This window comes from Raphanus sativus, chromosome 7 (genome assembly GCF_000801105.2).
Source record: "Raphanus sativus cultivar WK10039 chromosome 7, ASM80110v3, whole genome shotgun sequence".
Classification (NCBI taxonomy): domain Eukaryota; kingdom Viridiplantae; phylum Streptophyta; class Magnoliopsida; order Brassicales; family Brassicaceae; genus Raphanus; species Raphanus sativus.
The window spans coordinates 5070126-5096119 of record NC_079517.1 but is presented as its reverse complement, the minus strand read 5'-3'; the positions used below and the strand labels follow the sequence as shown (position 1 = coordinate 5096119).

The 25994-nt window shown below is 35.8% G+C and overlaps 6 protein-coding genes across 6 annotated transcripts; 4 read left to right on the top strand and 2 right to left on the bottom strand.

Moving 5' to 3' along the window:
• Positions 1 to 3187: 3187 nt before the first annotated feature.
• On the top strand, positions 3188 to 4547 carry LOC108815988 (cytosolic sulfotransferase 15-like). The gene has a single exon (XM_018588541.2). It carries the CDS (start codon positions 3273 to 3275, stop codon positions 4359 to 4361), a length of 1089 nt encoding a protein of 362 aa, XP_018444043.1. The 5' UTR covers positions 3188 to 3272; the 3' UTR covers positions 4362 to 4547.
• A 3410-nt stretch (positions 4548 to 7957) lies between these two features.
• On the bottom strand, positions 7958 to 8920 carry LOC108815990 (protein MIZU-KUSSEI 1-like). The gene has a single exon (XM_018588543.2). It carries the CDS (start codon positions 8755 to 8757, stop codon positions 7981 to 7983), a length of 777 nt encoding a protein of 258 aa, XP_018444045.1. The 5' UTR covers positions 8758 to 8920; the 3' UTR covers positions 7958 to 7980.
• A 219-nt stretch (positions 8921 to 9139) lies between these two features.
• Positions 9140 to 11027, bottom strand: LOC108814362 (protein LNK4). The gene is made up of 6 exons (XM_018586917.2): positions 10872 to 11027; positions 10447 to 10792; positions 10149 to 10317; positions 9821 to 9925; positions 9591 to 9712; positions 9140 to 9504 (listed from the first exon to the last, which is right to left on the bottom strand). Exons 2-6 carry the CDS (start codon positions 10776 to 10778, stop codon positions 9369 to 9371), a joined length of 864 nt encoding a protein of 287 aa, XP_018442419.1. The 5' UTR covers positions 10779 to 10792; positions 10872 to 11027; the 3' UTR covers positions 9140 to 9368.
• Positions 11028 to 14252: 3225 nt separating this feature from the next.
• Positions 14253 to 21842, top strand: LOC108817853 (protein unc-13 homolog). The gene is made up of 27 exons (XM_018590671.2): positions 14253 to 14499; positions 14631 to 14689; positions 14762 to 14937; positions 15023 to 15087; positions 15167 to 15503; positions 15700 to 15766; positions 15916 to 16066; positions 16398 to 16565; positions 16659 to 16769; positions 17038 to 17247; positions 17496 to 17597; positions 17693 to 17911; positions 18214 to 18288; positions 18371 to 18448; positions 18603 to 18785; positions 18879 to 19034; positions 19156 to 19248; positions 19385 to 19456; positions 19638 to 19755; positions 19884 to 20062; positions 20150 to 20234; positions 20358 to 20462; positions 20543 to 20649; positions 20882 to 20959; positions 21052 to 21147; positions 21232 to 21327; positions 21452 to 21842. Exons 2-27 carry the CDS (start codon positions 14682 to 14684, stop codon positions 21626 to 21628), a joined length of 3312 nt encoding a protein of 1103 aa, XP_018446173.1. The 5' UTR covers positions 14253 to 14499; positions 14631 to 14681; the 3' UTR covers positions 21629 to 21842.
• Positions 21843 to 22195: 353 nt separating this feature from the next.
• On the top strand, positions 22196 to 23335 carry LOC108816741 (protein LURP-one-related 14-like). The gene is made up of 3 exons (XM_018589309.2): positions 22196 to 22659; positions 22745 to 22960; positions 23067 to 23335. Exons 1-3 carry the CDS (start codon positions 22369 to 22371, stop codon positions 23199 to 23201), a joined length of 642 nt encoding a protein of 213 aa, XP_018444811.1. The 5' UTR covers positions 22196 to 22368; the 3' UTR covers positions 23202 to 23335.
• Positions 23336 to 24133: 798 nt separating this feature from the next.
• Positions 24134 to 25980, top strand: LOC108815987 (probable xyloglucan 6-xylosyltransferase 3). Its single transcript, XM_018588539.2, has one exon. The coding sequence runs from the start codon at positions 24325 to 24327 to the stop codon at positions 25693 to 25695; it is 1371 nt and encodes a 456-aa protein (XP_018444041.1). The 5' UTR covers positions 24134 to 24324; the 3' UTR covers positions 25696 to 25980.
• The last annotated feature ends 14 nt before the right edge of the window (positions 25981 to 25994 follow it).

Below are 25994 nucleotides of genomic sequence, written 5' to 3'. Positions count from 1 at the left end.
GAAAGAGAGAGAGAGAGAGAGAGAGATTTAGTGTTTAGGGTATACCCAATAGTTTACAGTTTAGTGTTTAGGATTTACCCAAGGGTTTAGGGTATATCCAAGAATTTAGGGTTTAGGGTTTGGATTTTTACCCATTGGTTTTAAACTTTGTTCATGGTTTAGGGTATAGTGTTTAGTGTTTATGATTTAATTTTTGTGACGGTTTTAAAATTGTTAAAAAAATTTCATCTTTTGGCAGTTACTAATATTTTCATTTATTTTAAAAACTTAACACAAATTACTATTATTTTATTTATTATAGTTTAAAAAACTGTACATTAATTAGCAAACTATGATTAGTTGGTAATTCACCCAAAAATAATTCATGATAAAATATTAAACTAGGAAACATTCCCATATAAAACAAAATTGTGGTAGTTAAAAGATAATCGATGAATTAAAAGAATGTTTACATTTTTTATTTTTCTCAAAAAAAATGTTTACGATGAGGGGGATACCAAGAGAGAGAGAGAGAGAGAGAGAGAGAGAGAGAGAGAGAGAGAGAGAGAGAAGGAGAGAGAGAGAGATTGTGTTTAGGGTATATCCAAGAATGGGTTTAAGCTTTGTCCATGGGTTTAGGGTATAGTGTTTAGTGTTTATGATTTATTTTTTTGTGACGGTTTTAAAATTGTTAAAAAAAAATCATCTTTTTGCAGCTAATAATATTTTTCTTTTATTTTAAAAACTTAACACAAATTATTATTATTTTATTTATTATATTTTAAAAAAATTGTACATTAATTGACAATTATGATTAGTTGGTAATTCACCCAAGAAAAATTCATTGATAAAATATTAAACTAGGAAACATTTCCATATAAATAAAAATTGTGGTAGTTGAAAGATAATCTATGAATTAAAAGAATGTTTACATTTTTATATTTTTCAAAGAACAAAAGGTTTACGATGAAGGGGATACCAGAGAGAGAGAGAGAGAGAGAGAGAGAGAGAGAGAGAGAGAGATTTAGTGTTTAGGGTATATCCAAGATTTTACAGTTTAGTGTTTAAGATTTACCCAAGGGTTTAAGGTATATCCAAGAATTTAAGGTTTAGTGTTTGGATTTTTACCCAAGGATTTAAGTTTTGTCCAAGGGTTTAGGGTATAATGTTTAATGTTTATGATTTACTCTTTTGTGACGATTTTAAAATTGTTAAAAAAATTCATCTTTTGGCAGCTACTATATATTTTTCATTTATTTTAAAAACTTAACACAAATTATTATTATTTTATTTATTTAAATTTTATAAAACTGTACATTAATTGGCAAACTATGATTAGTTGGTAATTCACCCAAGAAAATTCATGATAAATATTAAACTAGGAAACATTCACATATAAAACAAAATTGTGGTAGTTAAAAGATAATCGATGAATTAAAAGAATGTTTACATTTTATATTTCTAAAAAAAAAGGGTTTACGAAGAGAGAGAGAGAGAGAGAGAGAGAGAGAGAGAGAGAGAGAGAGAGAGAGAGAGAGAGAGAGAGAGAGAGAGAGAGAGAGAGAGAGAGAGAGCCATAGAGAGAGCCATAGAGAGATAAACAAAATGAGTTCGAGAGTAAGATGCAAAGAAAGAAATATAGAACAAGTTTGATTACACAAAAATTTACATACATAATAATTTGATTATATATTTATAATATTTATACATAAAACCTATGCAAAGAGTGTGATTACACAAATATTTACGTACATATAATTTGATTAGATATTAATAATATTTATCTTACTCGAATTAGATATTATACACAAAATCAGTTCTTCTTACATGGTTCAAAGAATACAGCCAAGTTCTGTGGAATCTTTACATGTTTGAAGTCAATGACCTATGAGGAAGGTATGTTATTATACAAAAATCATTCATATGAAAATCAAATTGTATAATAATAATTATATCTTTATATGCAAGTTCTTGCAAATGAATCAGAGTAAGATAAATCACACTGGTGATATGTATAAACTATTGAGACTATGGAAAAAAGGTTTATGGACAAGCTTTTCAAACCTCAACAGTTAAGGATTTGTATAGACATCGAGCCATTCTCACTCCCACAAATGATGAAGTGGATAAAATAAATGATTACATGCTTTCGCAGTTGTGAGGTAACATGTTTTGTGTTTACTCTTATATTCCAGTAAATTTTTACATGTCACTAAAGTAAAAGATTTACATATGTTTCTATCTCAGTGACGTCTATACCGTAAAATCAGCACCACCGAGATTAAACACAAAAAAACACACAAAACCCAAATTCTAAACTATATATATATATACTTTCTAATATTTTCGAAAATTGCTGATCTAACCATCTCATCCCGCGCAAGGCGCGGGTAACTACCTAGTAATCAAGTATAGTAAATGCGTGTTATTAATAAAATAAAAACGTTACTTCATTTTCAATCAATGTTCTACTGGCCCTTATCGCTTGATATTTAATTCCATTTCAGTTTTTTGACAGCTAATTTGTTCCATTCAATACCATTAAAGTCGAAAAGTAAAGTTGTTGATATAAAATGAGAACCTATTTTCCATTGTTGAAAACGATTATTGCTAATCCACTTCATAGAAAGTGGCTGCCTTGATGATCTTTTAAAAAAATGATTATATTCTTCTGTTTCAAAAGATATGATAATGTCTTTAAAAGTACAAAGATTAAGAAACATATATTTTAAAAGTATTATAAATATACAAATTCCTAATAATTCTACCAGTTATAAAAATTGTAAAATACAATTGGTTATACAGTTTCTAATAAATTAAAGTTAACTAAAAGATTTATGTTTTAAACAGTAAATACTTTATGAATAAGTACACTTTAAAACATGCATAGATTATAATTGCTCAGCTGTTTATTTCAGAACTTTTTTTTCTTCTAAAGTTGTTTCTGCCGACAATTTTAGGACCAAAACCAAACGAGAATAATAAATTAGAAAGCTGCAACTAAACCTTACACTAACTCTAGAGGAGCATACATACAATGACATGGCACTCTTAATAGAGAGTTGTACAAATAGAGTGGGCCAAACTTATATTCCCACACGCCGCTTAATTATTTCCCACGTGAACGATGAAAATTAGAGGCTGCTCTCTTCTCTACGCAACACAACTCATGCATTTGCGTTATTATATAAACAGGCAACTTACTCACGAAAAATATATCAAACATAACTCAAAGATTCAAACAAACTAATAATAAAAAAACTTTGTTCTTTTACATATATAATACAAAGACAATGGCGAGCTCAAGCATCACCAAGACCATTCCAATAATGGCCATCCCAAATTTCAACGTTTGTCACAAGCTCGAGCTCATCAAGGAAGAAGCCAAAAGCGGAGACCCGAAACTCCAAGGAGAAGAAGAAGAGCTAAGCTACGAGTTCCGAGAGATGTTGGAGTCTCTTCCCAAGGAGAGAGGTTGGAGAACTCGTTACCTTTACCTATTCCAAGGGTTTTGGTGCCAATCCAAGGAGATTCAAGCTATCATGTCCTTCCAGAAACATTTCAAGTCCCACCAAAACGACGTCGTTCTCGCCACCATACCAAAATCCGGTACAACATGGTTAAAAGCTTTAACTTTTACCGTCCTTAATCGACACCGGTTTGATCCGGTTTCTTCAACCACCGACCACCCACTCCTCACATCAAACCCTCATGACCTCGTACCTTTCTTCGAGTACAAGCTTTACGCGAACGGAGATGTTCCTGATCTCTCCGGTCTAGCCAGCCCAAGAACATTCGCAACCCACGTCCCTTTCGGTTCTCTCAAGGACTCCATCGAGGAACCAGGCGTGAAGGTGGTCTACTTGTGCCGAAACCCGTTCGACACATTCATCTCCTCGTGGCACTACATCAACAACATAAAGTCGGAGGCAGTGAGTCCCGTCTCGTTGGAAGAAGGGTTTGATCTGTATTGCAGGGGAGTGATCGGGTTCGGACCATTTTGGGAACACATGTTGGGATACTGGAAAGAGAGCTTGAGGACACCAGAGAAAGTCTTATTCTTACGGTACGAAGATCTGAAACAAGACATCGAGTCCAACTTGAAGAAGCTTGCAAGTTTCTTAGGCGTTCCTTTCACGGAAGAAGAGGAACAAAAAGGTGTTGTGCATGCAATCTCGGATCTGTGCAGCTTCGAGAATCTAAAGAAGTTGGAGGTGAACAAGTCAAGCAAATCGATCAAGAACTTTGAGAATAGGCACTTGTTCAGGAAAGGAGAAGTGAGTGATTGGGTTAACTATCTATCACCACCACAAGCCGAAAGATTGTCAGCCTTAGTGGATGACAAGTTAGGTGGATCTGATCTCACTTTCAGGTACAACTAAAATGTGGCCACGTGTTCATGACGTATCTACTTTTGTGTCATTGATATGAAGTCAGTACTAAAAACACAACAAAAGTTATAAAGGCAGTTGTTTTATTGTTTCATAAGGAAGAATAAAACAATGAAACAACGTCCACTATTTAGTTTGTCGATTTTTTATTTCAATAAATATGTGTGTTTATCATTATGTTTTTCTTTTCTATTTAAGTGCTGAATGAGTGTATTAATATATATATATATATATATACTCCTATCCTATGTATGTATTCTATATCTATACTATTAAAGTACAAGCACATTTGGATTTTTACTCTATTTACCCCTATTAAAGAGGCTTTCTTTTGTATTCATTAATGACATTTTAGACATTCTGCATTGGTTTCTTTTTTAATTGTTTTTGGTTTGTCATTAACCACCGGTTTCCTAATTCAATTTTGGTATGTGATTATTCTGTGTTTGATACTGCATCATTTTAATATTTTTCCAACCGGACATGTTTGAAACTGCATCATTTTTTCTCAAACTATTTAATAGTTTGGTTTTAAACCGCTTTTCTTAAATATAATCCCAACTATCTAACAAAAATTATTTATAAAAAAGAAAAATTGTTTATTGGTTCAACCAGTGGTTCAACCGGTAACCGGATTTCGATTTTAGTAGTTTTTATTGGATTTTTAAATTTTGTTTTTTTTTTTCAAACCCGAACTGAATTTATCTTTGATCAACCGGTAATCCGTTCAACCGCAGGTCTCAGTCGAATTTTAAAACACCGATCAAAACTATAAAACTGTTATATTGATTTATATTTAAAATATCTAATTCAAAATTAATAATCTAAAAATACATGTATAATATAGTTTTACCGAACATAAATCTAGATATAAAATACATATATGAGACGGATTATATAAATACATATACAAGACGTATTATATAAATGTGATTATATAAAATTTTCACCAAACATAAACCCGCGCTTTGAAAGCGCGGGTCAAAATCTAGTATAAAGTTATAAACTATGTATGTCTATTTCTTCACGTGCGAGTGGATAATAAGCTAAAAATCTACCAATACTATGCTTAGAAACTCTATCATGATTTATGCAAGTTTTCATATGACATTTCAAGAAGTTAGAGTCTATGTTGATTGATGGCTGGCCTACAACGAAAAATTCATCAATTCACTTCAATATGTTTATAGCGTCCGACCGCCCACGATTAATACCCTCTCACACACGCTCATTCGGCTTGTGAATCTCATCCCGTACGATGGGTGGCATATTAGTTATTGAAAGGTTTGAAAGTCATGTCTATTAATCTTTTAATCACCATATGATTTTTTCTCGTGTTTTAGTTTCACTTATACAATATCGAAAATCATTTTTTCATAGATCATTCATCATTCTACTGCTACAGACCAAATACGCTTAATTCTGGAATTTTGAACAGATGTATATCGGAAAATGTAAGCATACTTTGTAACACATGTACCCAAATCAATTATTTTAAATCTTTCCACATATATCAGTAATCAGAGTGTTAAATATTGTGTAAGTTCTATTATATTTTTCACATATCGTATCTCTTTAAGATGTTGAATCATACAATTTTTCCTACCAGTAAGTAGTTTCGTATTATAACAAACAAAAACGAGGACTTATAAACTTATTGTTCAGTTTCAATCTTGATTGGTTTACATATATCTTTCAATCTTTAAGTTCCATTATATTTTTCACATATCGTATCTCTTTAAGATGCTGAATCATGTTCAGTTTTTTCCTAACAGTAAGTAGTTTCGTATTATAACAAACAAAAACGAGGATCTATAAACTTATTGTTCAGTTTCAATCTTGATTGGTTTAATCATATGATGCTTTGATGTTTATCTTCTCACTGGAACGTATTGGTTTGATTTGGTATCCTCATCTTTGTTCTCATGAACTTTTTACATGTTATGAGAATACATAACCACGTTTCTAGAGAGGCTACTTTTGTGTTCACATATCTGCTTTTGTGTTTGAGGGGGACTTTGATTTGAAGTCAGTACTAGAAACACAACAAAAGTTAAAGTCAGTTGTTTTTCTTGTTACAGATGGAAGAATAAAACAATGGAACAACATCCACAATTTAGTTTGTCGATTTTTAATTTCAATAAATATCAATCTGCTTTCCATTATGTTTTTTCAATATCTATATAAGTATGAGTGAATGTATTAATAAATTTATACATGTACAACTTTGATTTGAAGTCAGTACAAGAAACACAACAAAAGTTAAACTCATTGTTTTGTTGTTACAGATGGAAGAATAAAACAATTAGAACAATATCCGCAATTTAGTTTGTCGATTTTTAATGTTAATAAACATCATTATGCTTTCCATTATGTTTTTTTTTATATCTTATTATTATATTACTCAAACTTGAAGTGATCTAGATAACTATATTAAAATAGAACAACCAACAAAAATAAATTCTTTATGAAAAGATTTTGTTGTCCTAGCTAGAGAATCTGAAGTCTGATCTTAAAATGTAAAAAATCTTAAAATCCAGGAAGCATATATGCAACCTCTCAATTCTCTCTAGTTCCGTAATAAAACTTGGCCAAACATAGAAATCCTCAATCATAACAATCAAATCCTTGTAATCCGTTTCAAATCTTTGACATGTTAAGTATTGTAGCATACTCTCCATTGCCCATCTTAGTGCTTTTATATATGTGTGAATGAATATATTAATAAATGTATACATGTACAATATATTCATACTCCTATGTATGTAAACTATATATAAACTATGTGCTTTCCTTTATGTTTCTTCGTATCTTTTTAAGTGTGAGTGAACGTATTAATAAATGTATAGATGTATATTCATACTCCTATGTATGTAATATGTATATAAACTATCTGAAAGTTTGTTTAGACCTTAATAGTAATATGTGAGATTTTGTTTGTAGAATTTTTTGATGTAGTTGTATCGGATGTAATTGTAAAAATTAAATGAAGAAAATGAAAAAAAAATATATATATACTACAACTTAGTAAATATATTTTTAAAATATTTTTTTTTACATTTTTTTAATTTTAGTTTTTAACTTTAAAAACTAAATAAAAATATGATTGATATTTTTTAGGACTATAGATAAAAAAAACTAAAACTAAATACGTTTGTTGCATCCCAACTAATCATTGCCTATGTATGTATATTTTTTCATGTGCGTGAGAATAATAAGCTAGAAATCTACGAATGATATATGTTGATAGAAATTAAATAATTCAATTCGTATTTTGACAATCGATGTAAACTGTAAACTTGTAATAGAAAACTGAAAAAACTATCAAATCTTGGACAATACTAAATGCGAAACTAGATTGAACACACTCACTATAATGGTTACCCAAAACTACAAGCTCATCTCTCCCCTCACAGCCACATCAGACGTGGTAAAATCCATGTTTTTTTTACATCACCAGTTAATCCTTTCGAGTGATTACCAAAGTAAGAAACTAAATAGCAAACACAAAATGGAAAGAAAAAGCATATAAGTAAATTAGAAAAACGATCAGTGACACGCACGTATGGCACCCACCTGCACGTGCGTCCTTTCCCTTAAAACGACGTCGTTAAACCCGAACGAAGAAGATACTGAGCTCAGGTCCACTGTTACCGTCTGGGTTCATCATGTAATACGTCTCCGAGTCTCTCGACCCAATCACTCTCTCAAAATGCGCTCTCATGTAAGTCAAATCCCCTTCTTGCTTCCCTCCTCCTCCTCCTCCTCCTCCGCTGCTGGTCACCGGCAACACGCCAGCTCCCATCGACACCGCGTGGAGCATCTGCATCACCACAAGATCCTCCTCCGTCGGCTGTCTCTTAACCCCGTAACCCGACTTCTTCCCGTTGCAGTACAGAGCCCATATCGGCTCGTCCACGATCTTCGTCGTCCTCTCGCTCGGTTTCTTCTCGCACTCCAGCGCGATCCTCACCAGCCCCACCCCGAGATCCTGCAGGAGCTTCGCCGTCGGGATGGCCAGCTCCAGGACGAGGATCGGGAGGGACCGCGGGTTCTCCTGGATCGCCAGGTTCACCCGCGCCTTGCGGTGGCCGAACACCGTCCCCGTCACGCGCGTCCCTCCGTGGACGTGGTTCTCGTGGACTCGCGTCCCTCCTCCCCCGGGGAATTTGCACATCGGAGACATGATCGGAAGCGATCGGAACACTGAGCGGACTCGGCGGAGTAGCTTCGTTGATTTGGAGCCGGTTGATTTGTTCTTCCCGGACGGCTTCTCCAGCGTTATCTCTGGCCGCGCCGTGGCGGGAGATTTATTATTGGAACGTGGACTCCCGAGAGGTGACAGTGTCGGAATCAGCATCCGCGGCGTTAACGGTGGTGTTGCCATGTTGGAGGAGAAACAAACAAAAACGAAAATAATGTTTTGTATGTTTTAACAGTGAAGAACTGAGTTGTTTTTATTACAATCTTTAGAAACTTATGGAAGGCACGTTTGAATTAATCTTGTATATCTTTGTTTAACGACTTGAGACTGGTATATAAAAATTATATTTGAGTTTCGCCGGTTCTAGTTATGGTCGTGGGAGATATGTATTAATCTAGTGTTGTTTTGGTGACACTGTCTGATGTTTATGTTTGGTGGTTAAGACTAATTCTATGAGCTGCTGTTTAAAGGTTGTTTCCCACTTGTATATGTTTATGCGTCTCCTCACTTATTGATTAATAAAAGCTTCTAAAGAATTTCTTTTGATCTATGTTACTAACAGCTCTGGTGAAAGAGAGTTCATTTACATATTGATTCATTAGGAAACAACACGTTGCATCGAGAAAATGAAATCCAAGAAACAAAGTCAACGTAGTTTGATCGGATTGTATTTTGAACAGATCAAAACTGAAGCTTGGAAAGTCGAGCCAAAGCAACACATAACACACACAAAATATAATTTTATATTATATATATATACAAACACATTTTTGTTCTTGTTCCGAAGCTTTCTTTTACCCTTGATTACAAGAAACTCTCTTTGGTGGAGGCAAATTCCTCATGTTGGACTCCATATTGTTGAACGTGAGGTTCGCGACTGCTCTGTCGATTGAGTTCGTTTCAGATTCAGTCTTCTGGTTTATGTTCCCACTGAAAATCAAAGATGACAGTGATGAGCCTTTACATATGTAAAAGATGCGTCCATTTTTACGGAATAATTTTAAAGAACTCTCTACCTGAAGGTTCTATCCTCAAGGAATGCCTCTGAGTTAATGTTGTCTGATTCACACTTCAGTTGTGAGTTCTTTGCAAGCCGGTAGAAAGTATCGCGGAAGCATTTCCGGGTAACATCATTCAACTGTAATTAAAAGATTTTGTAAATTATGTTACAATCCTGATCAAATATCAGAAAAAAAAAAATCTCAAACCAGGCAAGATCAAGATCAAGGTCACCACAGACACACACCTTTTCACTAGCCCTCTGTAGATCCTGCAACACAACTTCTTCTGTAGATGGCTCTCCCATGTTCTCCTCACACAGATCCGAGATCTTCATTGCTTCCTCCCCCTCCTTGAACCAAAATAAATATTGCAAGATCAACATCTCACACTATTATACCAATCGTACATCAATAGTCCCAGAAAAAAAATCACACATCGCTTTGTAAACAAGATTGGTCTGGACTAATAAAACAATGACCATTAAAGACTACTACTACCCATCACTTAGTTGTCTTTTTCTGCTATTTGTCACATTGCTATTTATTTATATATAAAAAGAAACATGTCTTTACCATAAGAGGCATGTCATTACAAGCTTCCCAGTTGTATTGATACATCGGTACTTCCCTGCCGTCGAGAGTGTCAAGATAGGCAACAGAGGAAGAGCCGGGGCTGTTGTTATCCGACTCTTTGAAACAATGGAGATTGCCATTCCCTGGAACATCCTCCAAAATGGAACTTCTTCAGTCAGAACCGGAAACAATAGAAGAAAAAAAATGAAAAACAAAAAAAGGACAGAACAACAATTATGTCCGAAATCTCTTTTATGTGTTATCTACAAACAATTTCTTTGAGTGATGAGGGACATACAAGAATACGTCATCCATCTGCTGGATTCCATCGAAATCATGAAGCGACGAAGCAGAGTTATAGAAACAACCAAGAGTCTTTAACCTCTTTGATTCCTCTTCTTCTTCTTGTTTTACTTCTTCTCCACTCGTCCCTATCTCCATATCCATCTGACTGTATAACCCTCCGCTGAATCCATTGTTAATCACATCGAAGTCAAAGCATTTCTCAGCAGCTTTCTGGGAGTTCATACTCCATCCACCCCACATATCAGAAGATGGGTATGAATCCGATGTCTCATGATAGTTAGGCACAACTAGATCCTCAGCGTTCCTCCTCGAATAACGATCCATTAACTCGTTTACACCTGTTGAAACACACACAAACAGAAAATCAAACTCTGTCTGAATCATTTTAAGACACACAGAAACATGACAAGAACTCACCTTTAGTTCAGATCTGAATCAGAAGTATCCTTCTTTTGTCGAAAACCAAAAAGATTTATGAGTTTGTGTTCTGTCTCTTCAGGATTTGTGAGTGAAGGAGAGAAGACTAAGAGCAGAAGATTTAACTAATTTTCGTGGCACAGGATTCACGGACGAGATTTGTGGCTCAGATTTCTCCTCCATCTAAAGCAACTCTTTCATTGGTCCACGTGTTGGCCATATCTTTTTCTGTGTGATGTCGGCATTTGAATAAAGTAAGATCTTCCAGCTATTGGCCAACTTGCCCATTTTTGTTCTGTGATTACGGAAATACCCTCCAGATTTAGGCAGTGGCTAGCTCACAGCTTCGCTGAACACGTGCCATGTTACTCGATTCGGTATTTACACGTGGCCTGTAGGTATAGGAAGTGAGGACACATCACAGACTGTCAAGCGGTGGAGTGGGACCGGCGGTTTATGGGATGAAGGGCATAAGTGGATAATGTTCCTTTATCTTCTCATCCTCATCAATGTTAGCAGTTTTCCAAAAATAGACTTTACAGATTTCACAGAAACCGAAATGCAGAGTTATTGATACGGTAGACGATTTAGCTCACTCTATTTCGATATGCTAGTGTAGAAACGATAACTTTAAGATACAGTTAAAATAGTAAAATTTTAAGAAATTATGAGGTAGTTAAGTTTTTTTTTTTTGAACTTGAGGTAGTTAAGTTTTATACACTTTGAAAAATCATATTGTAAACAAACTAAAATGAGTGTTCCAAAAAAAAAACTAAAATGTAAATAAAATACAGGTAATCAAATAATTAAGTCCAAAGCTGAAAATTTAATTAGAATTTACATTAAGTTCAAAGCTTAAAATTAAATAATTAAGTTCAAAGCTCCGGGAATATGTTACCACTTAGTTTTTTAGTGTTATAGATGGAATTGGCAATTTTTATTATTTACAGGGTCAGGAGATCTCTCTAGTTCCAGACTCTTGGTGTTGCTTTCTATTGGTGGATTTGAGTGGAGAGTATACTTGTTAGTCACTGATCTTTCTGTTTACTCTGAGAATTTTGATTTGGAATCTGTCTACAACTTCCCGCAGCAAATGAGGGAGAGTGAATATTGCCTCTTTCAAAATACTTGATCCACGAATATCCGTTTTCTTCGAGCTACATATTGACCAGATCATTCCCTGTTGTTTATACAGAATGACGAAGATTTGTATTTAACTCAACAATGTTTATTTGAAGAATACTTAAATGAAAGACTTGGTTTCAATGATTATACGTAGGTCTGGGCACGGATCGAATATTTGGGATTTTGAAGGTATTTATGATTTGTTTCGAATGTTACATATATCTAATTTTTCGATTTGCTTTACTTCGAAAAATACGGATATTCAGAAAAACGGATATCCAGAAAATAAATAGATATTTGCGGATATTTGCGGATACTTACGGATATCTCATTTTTTTGTTTATACAAATAATCTTAAAATTTTGATACAAATTTGTTTTGTAAAAATATTTTCTTTTGCATGATATAAAAGATAAAATCAAAAGAAATTGTGAATCTAAATATTTTGTAATTTTTTTAACTTAGTTAACAATTATAATAATACAAAACTTAAAAAAAAATTATAGTTGTCATAAATGTTTTCTTTTTCTTTTATGTAATATTTTTATATAAGTAATAATGTAAATATAATCTGTCAATATATATATATATATATATATATATATATTGACAAATCATATGTTAGAATAATAATTATATAGTTTTATACACTTAAAACTTTAAATATAATAAAAATACACATATTTAAATATTGACGGATCAGATCGGATTTTCGCTTTCTAAAATTTTAATATTTGTGATTTGATTCCATTTTAACGGATATTAAATTTTAACATTTGCTTTACTTCGAAAACTTACGGATATCCTGAATTTTTGGATCGAATAGCAATAAATAACGAATTGAATCAAATTTACCGGATAAAATGTTCAATCCTAGTTATACATAACAAGAAGTTGGGCCAGACCATGTTAATATATTCACATTTTTGTTTTGGTAATCCATGTAATCACATTTTCCAACGAACTGCTTGTTCTGGCAAGACTGCTGCTGCCGGAGCTTGGTCCAGTGAAAATTGATCATCTTGTGGAGGCCAACAACAAGCCTAAAAGTATTCAACTACTAGTCTAAGACCTTTGCTACAACCATTCAAAGACGACTAAATCTCTCTTTTTTGCTTTTATGGATTTTCTCATTCTTTTATTAAATAGATATAATTCTATCCAGATTTTACTTTGGACAATTTTCCTAAATAGAACATTTTCAAGTTTTTACTACAAAAAATCATTTAATATCTAAAAGATTTTTATATTGTAGATATATAAATGCAAATAAAAATAAATAAATAAATAATTAATAAATTACAAATTAAAATTAAGATAATTTTTAATGTTTTCGAATTATATCTTTTCAAATTCAAATATTTGTAATTTTTTAAAATTCGAACTTTTTGAAAAATTTCTTCTTTTAAAATTCAAACTTTTTTATAAAAATTTATTTACAATTTTTAATTTTTTTTATTTTAATAAAATTTTAAACCACAATCCCTAACCTCATCCTTTGATTCTAAACGCTAAAATCGTGATTTAGTTTTATTTTTAAATTTACAGAAAATAAATTAAGGTAAATGTTTTTTTATTATATATTTTAGGTAAAAATCTATTTTTATAGGCTGTAGAAACTATATAAAAACTATTTATAGTGTAAAATAAAATAGAAAATAATAATTAAAACATATAATATTTAATTAATTTGGATGTTTTTAAAATTATTGAAATATTTTAAATAACATAATTATTATTTACATATACTTTTTAAATGACAGTAAACTTTGATAATTTATAAAAATATTAATATAAATTATTTAACTGATAAAAATTAATTATTTTATATATACATTACATATTTTATATATTTTATTTTAAAATATCTACAACCTATAATTTACAGCTACTAGAGATTTAGTTACAACAAAAGTCTTTGCAAAAACAATTACAGTAACAACTTTACAATTATCACCATAGATTTTATGCCTAGCTATAGAAACTTCCATAGTTCAAGTTCTTGATCAATGGTATTATACTATATATCGTATTTTTTTAAACAAGCACTACTATAGAAATAAACACTTTTTATATGATCTTCCAAATAAAAATAAATTTATCAATCTTTATTTTACCAAAAAAAGGTTATTAATTGTTTGATATCAGTGAACTTCGGAGTGGAATCACGCAATTAGAAGGGGACAAATCAGCAAGATAATAATAATTTTTATTAATAAAATTTGGACTTTTTCTAAATTACTTTTTTCCTCAAACTCGGAAGACGCGAGGGTGAGGTGGTGTACAGATAGATCTTTCTCCCACTCCCACGGCCCCCTCTAGTCTTCTCTAGATTTGCTCTGCTCGAGAACTTCTCTAAACACTGTCGACATTTCGAGATCACATATTCATCCCTCTCAAAATCACAACTCATCTGCTGGATCGATCTCCCCGAAACCAAGTTTTATTTCCACTTTCTCCGCCATCTCACCAGACTCGGATCTCGCTACTAAGTAGATGACTGGTAAGCTCAGTTTAATTGGAACTATTAGACTAGATTTCTCTTATTCAATGCAGTAGTGTACATAAAGATCCTAATTAGTTCATTGAAGTTTTGAATTGATTTGTTGGTCTGCGGCGTCTTTGATTCTGCAGGTTGAATTGAAATCTGAGAATCCAACGGACAATTATCGCAGCTGGATCGATATGGAAGAGTATGTTCCTATCTTCGTACAATCATCGTTTTCCTTAGTTCTAACTTTGGATCCATTGTGCTGCTTTTACAGAGAAAGTGCTGTTGAGATTCTTCAGAGGTATCGCCGTGACAGGCGTAAACTCTTGGATTTTATGTTGGCCGGTAGCTTAATCAAGAAAGTCATTATGCCTCCTGGAGCCGTTACTCTTGATGATGTGGATTTAGATCAAGTTAGTGTCGATTATGTCATTAACTGTGCTAAGAAAGGTGATTTAATGTTTGCTTTTTTTTTTATTCATGTTTTTTTATAGTGTAATGCGTATTGTAATTTTGTATACTGGTTTAATGAAAGGTGGAATGCTCGAGCTTTCTGAAGCGATTCGGGACTTTCATGATCACAGTGGATTGCCTTATATGGTATGACTCTCGTTTGTTTAAACAATGTATCAGTTTTTTTTCTTTTTCATTAATGTTTGGTTGTTGTGCATATTTTCAGAATAGCGTGGGTACTGCTGATGATTTCTTTTTGGCTACAAACCCTGAATCTTCTGGCTCACCTCCCAAAAGGGCGCCGCCGCCTATTCCTTTGTTGACTTCCTCATCCTCATCCATCCCTACGAATCCCGAGTGGTGTGAGTCACCTTCTGCGCCACCGTTGATGCGATCGGAATCTATCGATTCATCACACGCTCAAGAGCAGGAGCTGACTGTTGATGACATTGAAGACTTTGAGGATGACGATGACAATGAGGGAGTTGGTAATTTCAGGATCTCGAGGCGGACTGCTAGTGATGCGGCTGATCTTGTGCCTAAACTCCCATCCTTTGCCACTGGTAAGTATGCATATCTTTAAGAGATGAGGCTGATTAAAATTTCAGTTGTAGTTGTTATTTGATTGGGTAGACATATTTTAGTTCGATAAAACAAAACTGTAACTGTAGGCTTATAATTAGTTTATATAGCTTCCAATGGCCAGAGCTAACTATGACTGGACCGTAAGTAGTACTCACATTATTTTTTGAGTTTCAGGTATTACAGATGATGATCTCCGTGAAACTGCATTTGAAATCTTGTTGGCTTGCGCTGGAGCCTCAGGGTATACTTATTATCAACTTGCAAAAAAAAAAAAAAAAAAAAAAAAAAAAAAAAACTTGCTTCCTTTTTAGTTTCCTTGTTTAGCTTCAGTCTTATTGATATCTTTTTTCTTTTTCATATGTTTTCAACATGTAATATGTAATCGTGTAGGGGCCTCATAGTACCATCAAAAGAGAAAAAGAATGAGAAACGAAGATCTAGGCTGATTAAAAAGCTCGGTCGCAAAAGTGAGAGTGTTTCTCAGTCTCAAACTTCATCAGGATTGGTTGCTCTTTTGGAAATGATGCGAGGCCAAATGGAGGTAACTCTCTCTCACTGTTTCTTTCGAAAACATATATTGTTTGTTTGAGCATTGACTTTACATAGTTATTTCTCTATACTTTCCCAAACAATTGTTTAGATGCCAGTATCATGTCATGATGTCCTAATTTCTTAAGACAAACGTCCCAGCTTCCCTTGATTTTAGTATGCGGTTGTACTACTCGGTCTGTTTCTGCGTTTACTATTTCCATATGCTAATGCATTTTATTTTGTTTTATGCGCTATTGCATACACTTCCGTATGAATAATCACAGTTCACCCACTTTTGTATTTGTTATGTAACTCGCAATCAATCATTTGGGCTCATACAGATATCTGAGGCCATGGACATCAGGACAAGACAGGGGTTGCTTAATGCCCTAGCTGGAAAATCTGGGAAAAGAATGGACAGCCTCCTGATACCTGTAGAATTGTTATGTTGTGTATCTCGTACCGAGTTTTCTGACAAGAAAGCATACCTACGTTGGCAGAAAAGGCAGGTAAAGACCACCTTCTCACATCGAGTTGTAATATTGACCCCTTCGTTCATTTTATATTTTGGTTCTGTCATCTATTAATTTTTGGTATCTCAGTTAAACATGTTAGCAGAGGGGCTTATTAATCATCCTGTCGTTGGATTTGGAGAATCAGGTCGTAAGGCAACTGACCTGAAGAGTCTTCTGCAAAGGATTGAAGAATCAGAGGTATTTTTTTCTACTTTATGTTCATGTTATTGATTCAGTGCTGTAGACATCAGATATCAGGCAGGTTTCCCTTGAAGACTCTCTTTAGGAATCTTCCCATTTATTGATGAAAGTTAGGGTGAACATGCACATTCTATATGTCACTGCTTCCACACTTACCTATAATAAGTTCTTTGGCTTTATCCCTTATACTGAAAGTTGAATTGGCTTAGATTATCGGTCTCATGATATGTTCTCACTTCTCTTTTGCTTTCATTTCTACCTGTAGTCTCTTCCAGCCTCAGCCGGAGAAGTGCAAAGGGCAGAATGTTTAAAATCTCTTACAGAAGTTGCTACCTCACTTGCTGAGAGACCGGCTCGTGGTGATTTGACGGGTGAAGTGTGCCATTGGGCTGATGGTTATCATTTGAACGTCAGACTATATGAAAAACTGCTTCTCTGTGTCTTTGACATGTTGAATGAAGGGAAGCTTACAGAGGTCGGTCATTTCTGTCAAAATATTGTTGAATACATTTTCCAGCATCAATAATCCTTGTCATTTAAATATCATATCTATTTGAAAGGTGTATGTTCTTCTTCTCAGCTATCACTAGCTGCTTAGATTCCTAATTTTTTTGTTTCCTCATATGATATTCCCATTTACATTAAAAAGTGTCAAGTTACCACTCAATTTATTGTTGCTTTATCTAAGACATGTTATGAATAACCTTGGTAATTTTATTTCAGGAAGTGGAAGAAATTCTTGAGCTTTTGAAGTCAACGTGGCGTGTTCTTGGAATTACAGAGACCATTCATTACACATGCTATGCCTGGGTATTATTTCGGCAGGTAATGATGGAGAAGAAAATTCTTTTATTGCAATGATATCGATGCTTAATATTGGACCCTTTACTGTACTTTATGAGCATTTTGTGTGGTTGCAGTATGTAATCACTAGTGAACAAGGACTTCTGCGACATGCTATTCAGCAGCTGAATAAAATCCCTCTAAAAGAACAACGTGGGCCTCAAGAGCGCATACATTTAAAAACCTTGCAGTGTAGGGTTGAAAATGAAGAGATATCCTTCCTGGAGTCCTTCTTGTCACCTATACGTAGTTGGGCTGATAAGCAGCTGGGCGACTACCATCTGCATTTTGCCGAGGTTTTACCTAAAAACCATTGCATTTAGACACAGAAATTACTTTCAATCAATTACAGTAATTCGTATATAGGAGTAGTCTTCTTCAACTGTACCCTTGCTTATATGGCATTGTGGTTTGCATATGGACACATATGACATAAGTCTCCAGAAACTTGACGCATCATTCACATGTCGAGTTCTTCTTATGCTGCCGAACAGACACATGCATAGATTTCCATCAGTACATAAATTAAAATAAGAGTATATCCACCTCAGACCATTGAAGTTGGTCATTTTTTTCTTTTTCTTTACAACTTTTGCAGGGTTCACTTGTCGTGGAGGATACAGTTTCAGTTGCAATGATAACTTGGAGGCTTTTGTTGGAGGAATCTGACAGAGTAAGTAATCTGTTCTTTTTTTGTTGGAGCAATATAGTTTACCTAACATCACTTCTGTACTTGTATCTGAATTTCTCTGCAGGCGATGCATTCTAGCTCTTTAGATCGAGAGCAAATTGAGTCCTATATTTCATCTTCCATCAAGAATACGTTCACAAGGGTAAATGTTATATCAAACTTCTAGATGCTTGACAAAGGATCGCTGATCAGATCTCATTTATGCCGATTTTGAGAATTGAGAAAATTCTGTTTCAAATATGTGCATTTGAGGCTTAATATGGACGGTTTCTGAGGCTGATTCTTGCAATTTACAGATGTCACTTACCATTGATAGATCAGACAGAATCAATGAGCACCCTTTGGCATTGCTTGCTGAGGAGACAAAGAAACTTATCAAAAAAGACTCTACCATCTTTATGCCAATATTATCTCAGAGGCACCCACAAGCAATTGCGTTTTCTGCATCTCTTATTCACAAGTTTTATGGAAACAAGCTGGTAAGCTTGATGCTGGCGTCCCTCCCATCTTATTACTTTGTGGTTACTGCATATCAATTATAAATGACGTCTTGACTTTGTATTTTGTTTCAGAAACCTTTTCTTGATGGTACTGAACACTTGACGGAGGATGTTGTCTCTGTTTTTCCTGCGGCTGATAGCCTTGAGCAGTATTTACTGGAGCTAATGACCTCTGTCTGTGGAGAGGATACAAATGGACCTTACTTCAGAAAATTAATTCCATATGAGGTAAGACTCACAACTTTTTACTTTGAAATCTAGGAAGAATGACTTAATCACCTTATTAACAGGTTCAAATTTAAAGATCACTTTATGCTGGCTCTAATATTTCTTAATTTTACTCCGCTAGCTCGAATCTCTCTCTGGCACGTTGGTTTTGAGATGGATCAATGCACAGCTGGGAAGAATTTTGAGCTGGGTGGAACGAGCTATTAAACAAGAGGTGAGATTTGGCCGTTTACTGATCTGTTGAATGACTTTGCTCTGTGATTACTTCGTGTGCATTTCTATTATTTGTAGGTCCTTTTATACTCTTTTTTCTTTTTGGAGCTATAACACATCTAAACTTTTCTGCATAGCACTGGGACCCAATATCACCTCAACAGCGGCATGGGAGCTCAATTGTTGAAGTTTTCAGGATCGTAGAAGAGGTAGGGGTTTTACCAAGTCTCATCAGTTACTTGAGGCATATGTTTATTTTGTGTTCATTTTACTGTGACCTTACACTTGTTGAATTTAGATTTAGTGTAGTTCACAAATGTTCTGTATGAGAAAGATTAGAAGGCTCGAACGTAGCTGTCTAACTAATGTTTTGGATAATCTTTGATGCAGACTGTTGATCAATTTTTTGAGCTGAAAGTTCCAATGAGATCCATTGAACTAAGCGCTTTACTTCGTGGTATTGACAATGCATTTCAAGTATATACTAACCATGTCATGGAGAAGCTAGGTATGCGCCGACTAGTTGAATCTGCTTTTGAGTGTTGAAGTTTAAATGGCTAGCTTATATTCTTATGAGCCACAGTTATTAAGTTTTTGTCTCCCGGAACTTGGACTCTGATTTTCGGTCTATTCCAGGTAGCAAGGATGATTTGGTCCCACCTGTGCCTGTTCTTACTCGTTACAAGAAGGAAGCAGCAATCAAGGTTTTTGTTAAGAAGGAACTATTCGAGTCAAAACTGCCGGATGAGAGATGGTCGACTAACATTGATGTTCCTGCAACTGCTGTCCTTTGCGTTCAGCTCAATACTTTACATGTAACTTAAAGACTCGCTTCTTCAGTTCAAGCACCATTTATAAGCTTCGCTGCTATCTTTAACCTTTTTTTTATATGCTTTTCACAGTATGCTGTTAGTCAACTGAGCAAGTTAGAAGACAGCATATGGGAGCGATGGATAGCAAAAAGACCTCGCGAAAAGATTGTCATCAGTATGGACTATCTATGTGCTCAATTTATTCTAAATTTCATTTTCCTTTACGAATTTTCTTATTACTCCTTGACTCGATGTTAGCTAGAATGAATGATACATTCTCATTTTGTTAACGTTAAAGGAAAATCTTTGGTTGAGAAAACTAAGAGTGTTAACCAGAAGGAATCTTTTGAGGGGAGTAGAAAAGATATCAATGCAGCTCTGGATCGTATTTGCGAGTTTACTGGTGAGATGTCATGTGTTTTACCTCCTTGTAGTATTCATTACCAAATGTGTAAAATAAATCTTGATTCTTTCACACTGCAGGAACGAAGATCATCTTCTACGATCTAAGGGAGCCATTTATTGAGAATCTGTACAAGCCAAGTGTTTCTCAATCAAGATTGGAAGCATTAATCGAAGCCCTTGACACGGTAAGACATCTGCTCTTAAAACAAGTCCTTTTTTTTCCCTTAAATGAGCCAGGCATTTAAAGTTTACATGAGCGTTGAACCACCACAGAGTAATGTGATTTTGGGTTTCTAAAAAGTGCGGTTACTAGAAGCCACTCGAGTCTAACAACATTCCTTGACAATCTTGAGATCTGTAAAGGCAACATCATTTTTGTCAACATTGCTAACTCAAATTTCCAATTACTTTGACCAGGAACTTGGGCAGCTATGCACTGTCATAATGGAATCACTGAGGGATCGGATAGTCACAAGCTTGCTTCAAGCATCACTTGTATGTAGTTTAATCTGAGTTGGTTTAGATCATTGACAAAGCTCTCAAGTGTTTGCCTTTTGAATGATAAATTATTCATAAACTTTTACCAGGACGGATTACTTCGCGTACTATTAGACGGAGGCTCGTCACGTGTATTTCATCCAAGCGAGTCAAAGCTACTTGAAGAAGATGTAGAGGTCTTAAAGGTAAACTCCTTCTTTTAACGGTTATCTCATCTTCATTCCCCCAAGTGCTCGCGACTTAAAAGCTCATAATAATTTGTTCTTTAGGAATTCTTTATTTCTGGCGGTGACGGACTTCCGAGAGGAGTCGTTGAAAACCAAATCGCCCGTGTTCGTCTCGTTGTAAAGCTGCACGGATACGAGGTTAGTACTCGATCTTCTTACTCAAGTGTGTGGACATTTATTTGGTTTCAAGTGTTGAAAATGGTTTTGGTTATGTTTTTGTGCCAATCTTTTACTTTGACTATCCTTTTAACTAACGCAACAGACACGAGAGCTTATCGATGACTTAAGGTCTAGAAGCAGTCTAGATATGCAGCAAGGAGGAAGAGGCAAACTTGGAGCAGACACCCAAACACTGGTGCGAGTGTTGTGCCACAGAAACGATTCAGAGGCTTCTCTGTTTCTGAAAAAGCAGTACAAAATCCCCAAATCCCACGCCTAATCGGATATTATGCTTTCATCTATTGGCCCCTTCTTTTAGTTTCTTATTTTCTTCTTGTTCAGTGACAAAAATACTTCTGTATAAACGATGATTTTCACAAGCACAGGCTGTAGAGAAATTACAGTTTCACTCGATCGTTTTATTTGTCCTTGCTAAATTACAAATGTTGTATTAATTTTATTTTTTTCTATTGAAATGTATTGCATTGTGCAAACGAATATTTTCATTTAATTTTACCCAAAAAAGAGTCTGGAAATCTTATAGTTTAAAACTAAAAGTCTAAAGCTGAGAAAATAAAACAAATGATTTATTGACCGTTCAAATTATATTTCTATTTGATTTCTATGACTGTTTATTCTATTTTATAGCTTGATTATTATTACTGTTTCCGAGTAACCTCTCTGGTTAGCCATGTTCCAACTTAAAAACGTTATTCGATGTATGAAAATTCAAAATATAATTACTTTTCTTACTATTGACCATAGAATTGCAATATGAACTGAACGAATAAAAGACCATTCTTCCTGGTGATTATAATATACAAACTCCGCGTTGAACAAATGAGCTAGAATCTGGCCAACAACGCACGTAGCATCGTCTCTTCTTGTCTATATATGTACGCAATGAAAGAGTTCTAAAACTATAACTAATCAAACTCATCATCAGGGCTGCTCATCATATATAATATCATATCATAAATAAATAGTGAAACAAAGACCAGAAATTCAGAAGGGGAAGCAATGGCGGCAGGGACCGATCCGTATCAGCAGACGGGCTATGGGTTTGCGATCGGAACACCCGTGGCTACACAAAACACGAACGTTGCGGTGGTAAGTGACGTATTCTGCTGTCCTTACCCACTCCAGCTAACAGTCAAGAAGAAATGTAAAGGACTTAGCGGTGCCAAGCTAGAGGTGGTGGACCTCAACTCCAACGTCGTTCTCTGCGTAGACGGTCCTCACGACAGCTTCAGCAGGAAACGTGTCCTTCGTGACCCCGCGGGTTACCCTCTTCTCACCATGCGCGAGAAGGTAAACTCTATAAATACCAGTACTAACAACAAGTATATATGTGTCTGATAACATCTCATAATGACCAAAAACTATAATGTTATAGTTGACGTGGTTACATGACGGATGGACTGTTCATCGAGGAGAAGGCTCAGATCCAAGGGAGCTAATGTTCACAGTGAAACGTTCTCATGCTCTTCAATGGAGGGCCCGCCTCGATGTCTTCTTTCAATCTCATCATCTCCCTGGTAACTTCAGCGTCGTAGGCACTTACTTCGACGACTCCGCCAAGGTTTACCATTCCAACGCTGTCATCGCCGAGGTATTACACAGTCATAAAATATCCAATACAGCATGTTCCATCCATGGTCCTCCACGCATGAGAACTTGTCAAAAGTTGTTTTATACTATTGTTTGTTCATAATCAGGTGAAGGAGAAGACGACATTTGGAGGATTTTTCAAAGGGAAACAAGACTTTGTGGTTAAAATAAATGCAGGCGTTGACTATGCTTTTATTGTCTCTCTCCTCGTCATCTTGAATGAGACCAACACAATCTTTTAGCTCATACATGTCATTTTTGTCTTGTTTGGTTTGTGTTATATTTTGGTACTTGCATCTTTTACATTGTTTACAATGCCTTCAAAAATGATTGCGTGTTTAACATGTTTGTGATTTGCATATTGCATAATCTTGATGCTCTGTTGATGTCTTTATATCGTTTCATTCGTGTAGATACTAAAAAGAACATTTGATACTTGTATACACACTAAACAGACTCTACATCTCTCTTTCTCTTTCCCACTATCTAAAACATGTAGAACACTTAACAATCTATCAAAACATTTCTAATCAATAAAAGAAAGTATATAAACAGGAAAGAATCCTAATTTTACAAGTTAGACAGAACTAATCAATGCGGAAGTCAGTCACGTAACTAACATGAGAGTGGAGGAAAGACCTGCCCGGGCGAGTCGCGCTCTGTGCAACTTTGTTGAAAGGTTACTTGAACATCACGACACAGCCTCTGCTGGCATCATAAAAACCACATTGTTTCGTTCGCTTGAGAGATTTAGGCAGAGTTAGCAAAATAAGATTTTATGTTTTGGGGTCAGTCAGCTCTATCATCAACTGTCTTTTTTTTTCTTTTCTTTTCCTTTCGCCTTCTTCATTTCCGCTATCTTCTTGTCCAGTTCCACCTCCTTGATATACGGAATCCCATTTTCTCTTTGTTTATTAATCTGTTTGGTAAACGTATTTGTTTATTATTATGATAAAATAGAAACGGTCGAATTCTTCTTAGCGAAGGCAGTGTCGCACCAAGTCAACTCTCTTTCTCGCGTGATGGAGGCGGAGCAGTGTGGAAAGTTCTCTCATCAGATAACGAAGGCAGTGTGGAACGTTCTCTCATCAGTGTATATTTTTGGAATATAGACATGTTTTAAATTTTTAATGCTTATTATATGGTATTTTCTTTTTTTAGAGTGACTTGTGGTGCAATTAACTGTATGTGTCCGAATCCGATTCAGTTAAGACATGAATCTTGATGGTCCGAATCGATCTCAATCTCTCGCCAAAGCTTACTTGACAAACAAGACACGTAAAACAACAACAATAGGTCCCCTTAGATCAACAGTGTTTCGCGTCTCTTCACCTTCACAGACTCTCTCTCTCACTCTCTCTCTCAATGGGGAAGGAAGACGGGTTCAAGACTCAAAAGCGCATCTCAACCTCTGCTTCCGCCGGCGTTCTCCCGACGACGATGGCCACTCCCTCGGGAGGAAGAAAACCGCCTCCGCGTGGCAAACAGATCAAGAAAACGTTCAACAACGTGAAGATGACCATCCTCTGCGGCCTCGTCACAATCCTCGTCCTCCGCGGCACCATCGGCGTCAACTTCGGAACATCCGACGCCGACGCCGTCAACCAGAACCTAATCGAGGAAACCAACCGCCTCCTAGCCGAGATCAGATCCGACTCCGATCCCACCGACGCCAACGAGCCTCCCGGCTCGGATCTCGATCTCAACGCGACGTACACTCTCGGACCCAAGGTCACCGACTGGGACCACCAACGAGCCACGTGGCTAACTCGAAACCCGGACTTCCCCAGCTCCGTCGGCGGTAAACCTAGAGTCTTGCTCCTCACGGGATCGCCGCCGAAGCCCTGCGACAATCCCATCGGTGATCATTACCTCTTGAAGTCGGTGAAGAACAAGGTCGATTACTGTCGGATCCACGGGATCGAGATTGTTTACAACATGGCTCATTTGGACAAGGAGCTCGCTGGTTACTGGGCGAAGCTCCCGATGCTAAGGAGGTTGATGCTGTCTCACCCTGAGATCGAGTGGATTTGGTGGATGGACAGTGACGCTTTGTTTACGGACATGGTGTTCGAGATACCTTTGTCTAAGTACGAGAATCATAACTTGGTTATTCACGGGTATCCGGATCTGCTCTACGACCAGAAGTCTTGGATTGCTTTGAACACCGGTAGCTTCTTGTTTAGGAACTGTCAATGGTCTTTGGATCTGCTTGATGCTTGGGCTCCTATGGGACCAAAAGGACCGATCAGGGAAGAAGCCGGGAAGGTGCTTACCGCGTATCTCAAGGGAAGGCCGGCTTTCGAGGCTGATGATCAGTCTGCGTTGATCTATCTGCTGCTTTCGGAGAAGGACACGTGGATGGGGAAAGTGTTTGTGGAGAATCAGTACTATCTTCATGGGTTTTGGGAAGGGTTGGTGGATAGGTATGAGGAGATGATGGACAAGTATCATCCTGGGTTGGGAGACGAGAGGTGGCCGTTTGTGACTCACTTTGTGGGATGCAAACCTTGTGGGAGTTATGCGGATTACGCGGTTGAACGCTGCTTGAAGAGTATGGAGAGAGCTTATAACTTTGCGGATAATCAAGTGCTGAAGCTATATGGTTTTGGTCATAGGGGATTGTTAAGTCCTAAGATCAAGAGGATCAGGAATGAGACAATAACTCCGTTGAAGTTTGTAAACAGGTTTGATATTCGGAGAGCAACACCGCTAAAGATTGAAGCCCGGAGCTAGCAGCCTTTGGTAAATCTCAATCAGTTCCTTAGCTGAAGAAAATGCTAAATATGATTTGATTATAACTCTCCATTGTTTCAAAGCTCAGTTTTGTTATATTTTTCCCCAATATATGTAACCAGTAGATTCTTTTTTTTTTTTTTGACATCAAGATTCTTTTGTTAAAGTTGAACATAGGATGGAACATATCAATTTTTTTCATGGAGTAACTCTGGACTCGTATGTTTTGGCCAGAACAGAGAAATCCTATAGTGATAAATGATACCATCTCCTTGTGTTGTTTTATCACTAACGCATTC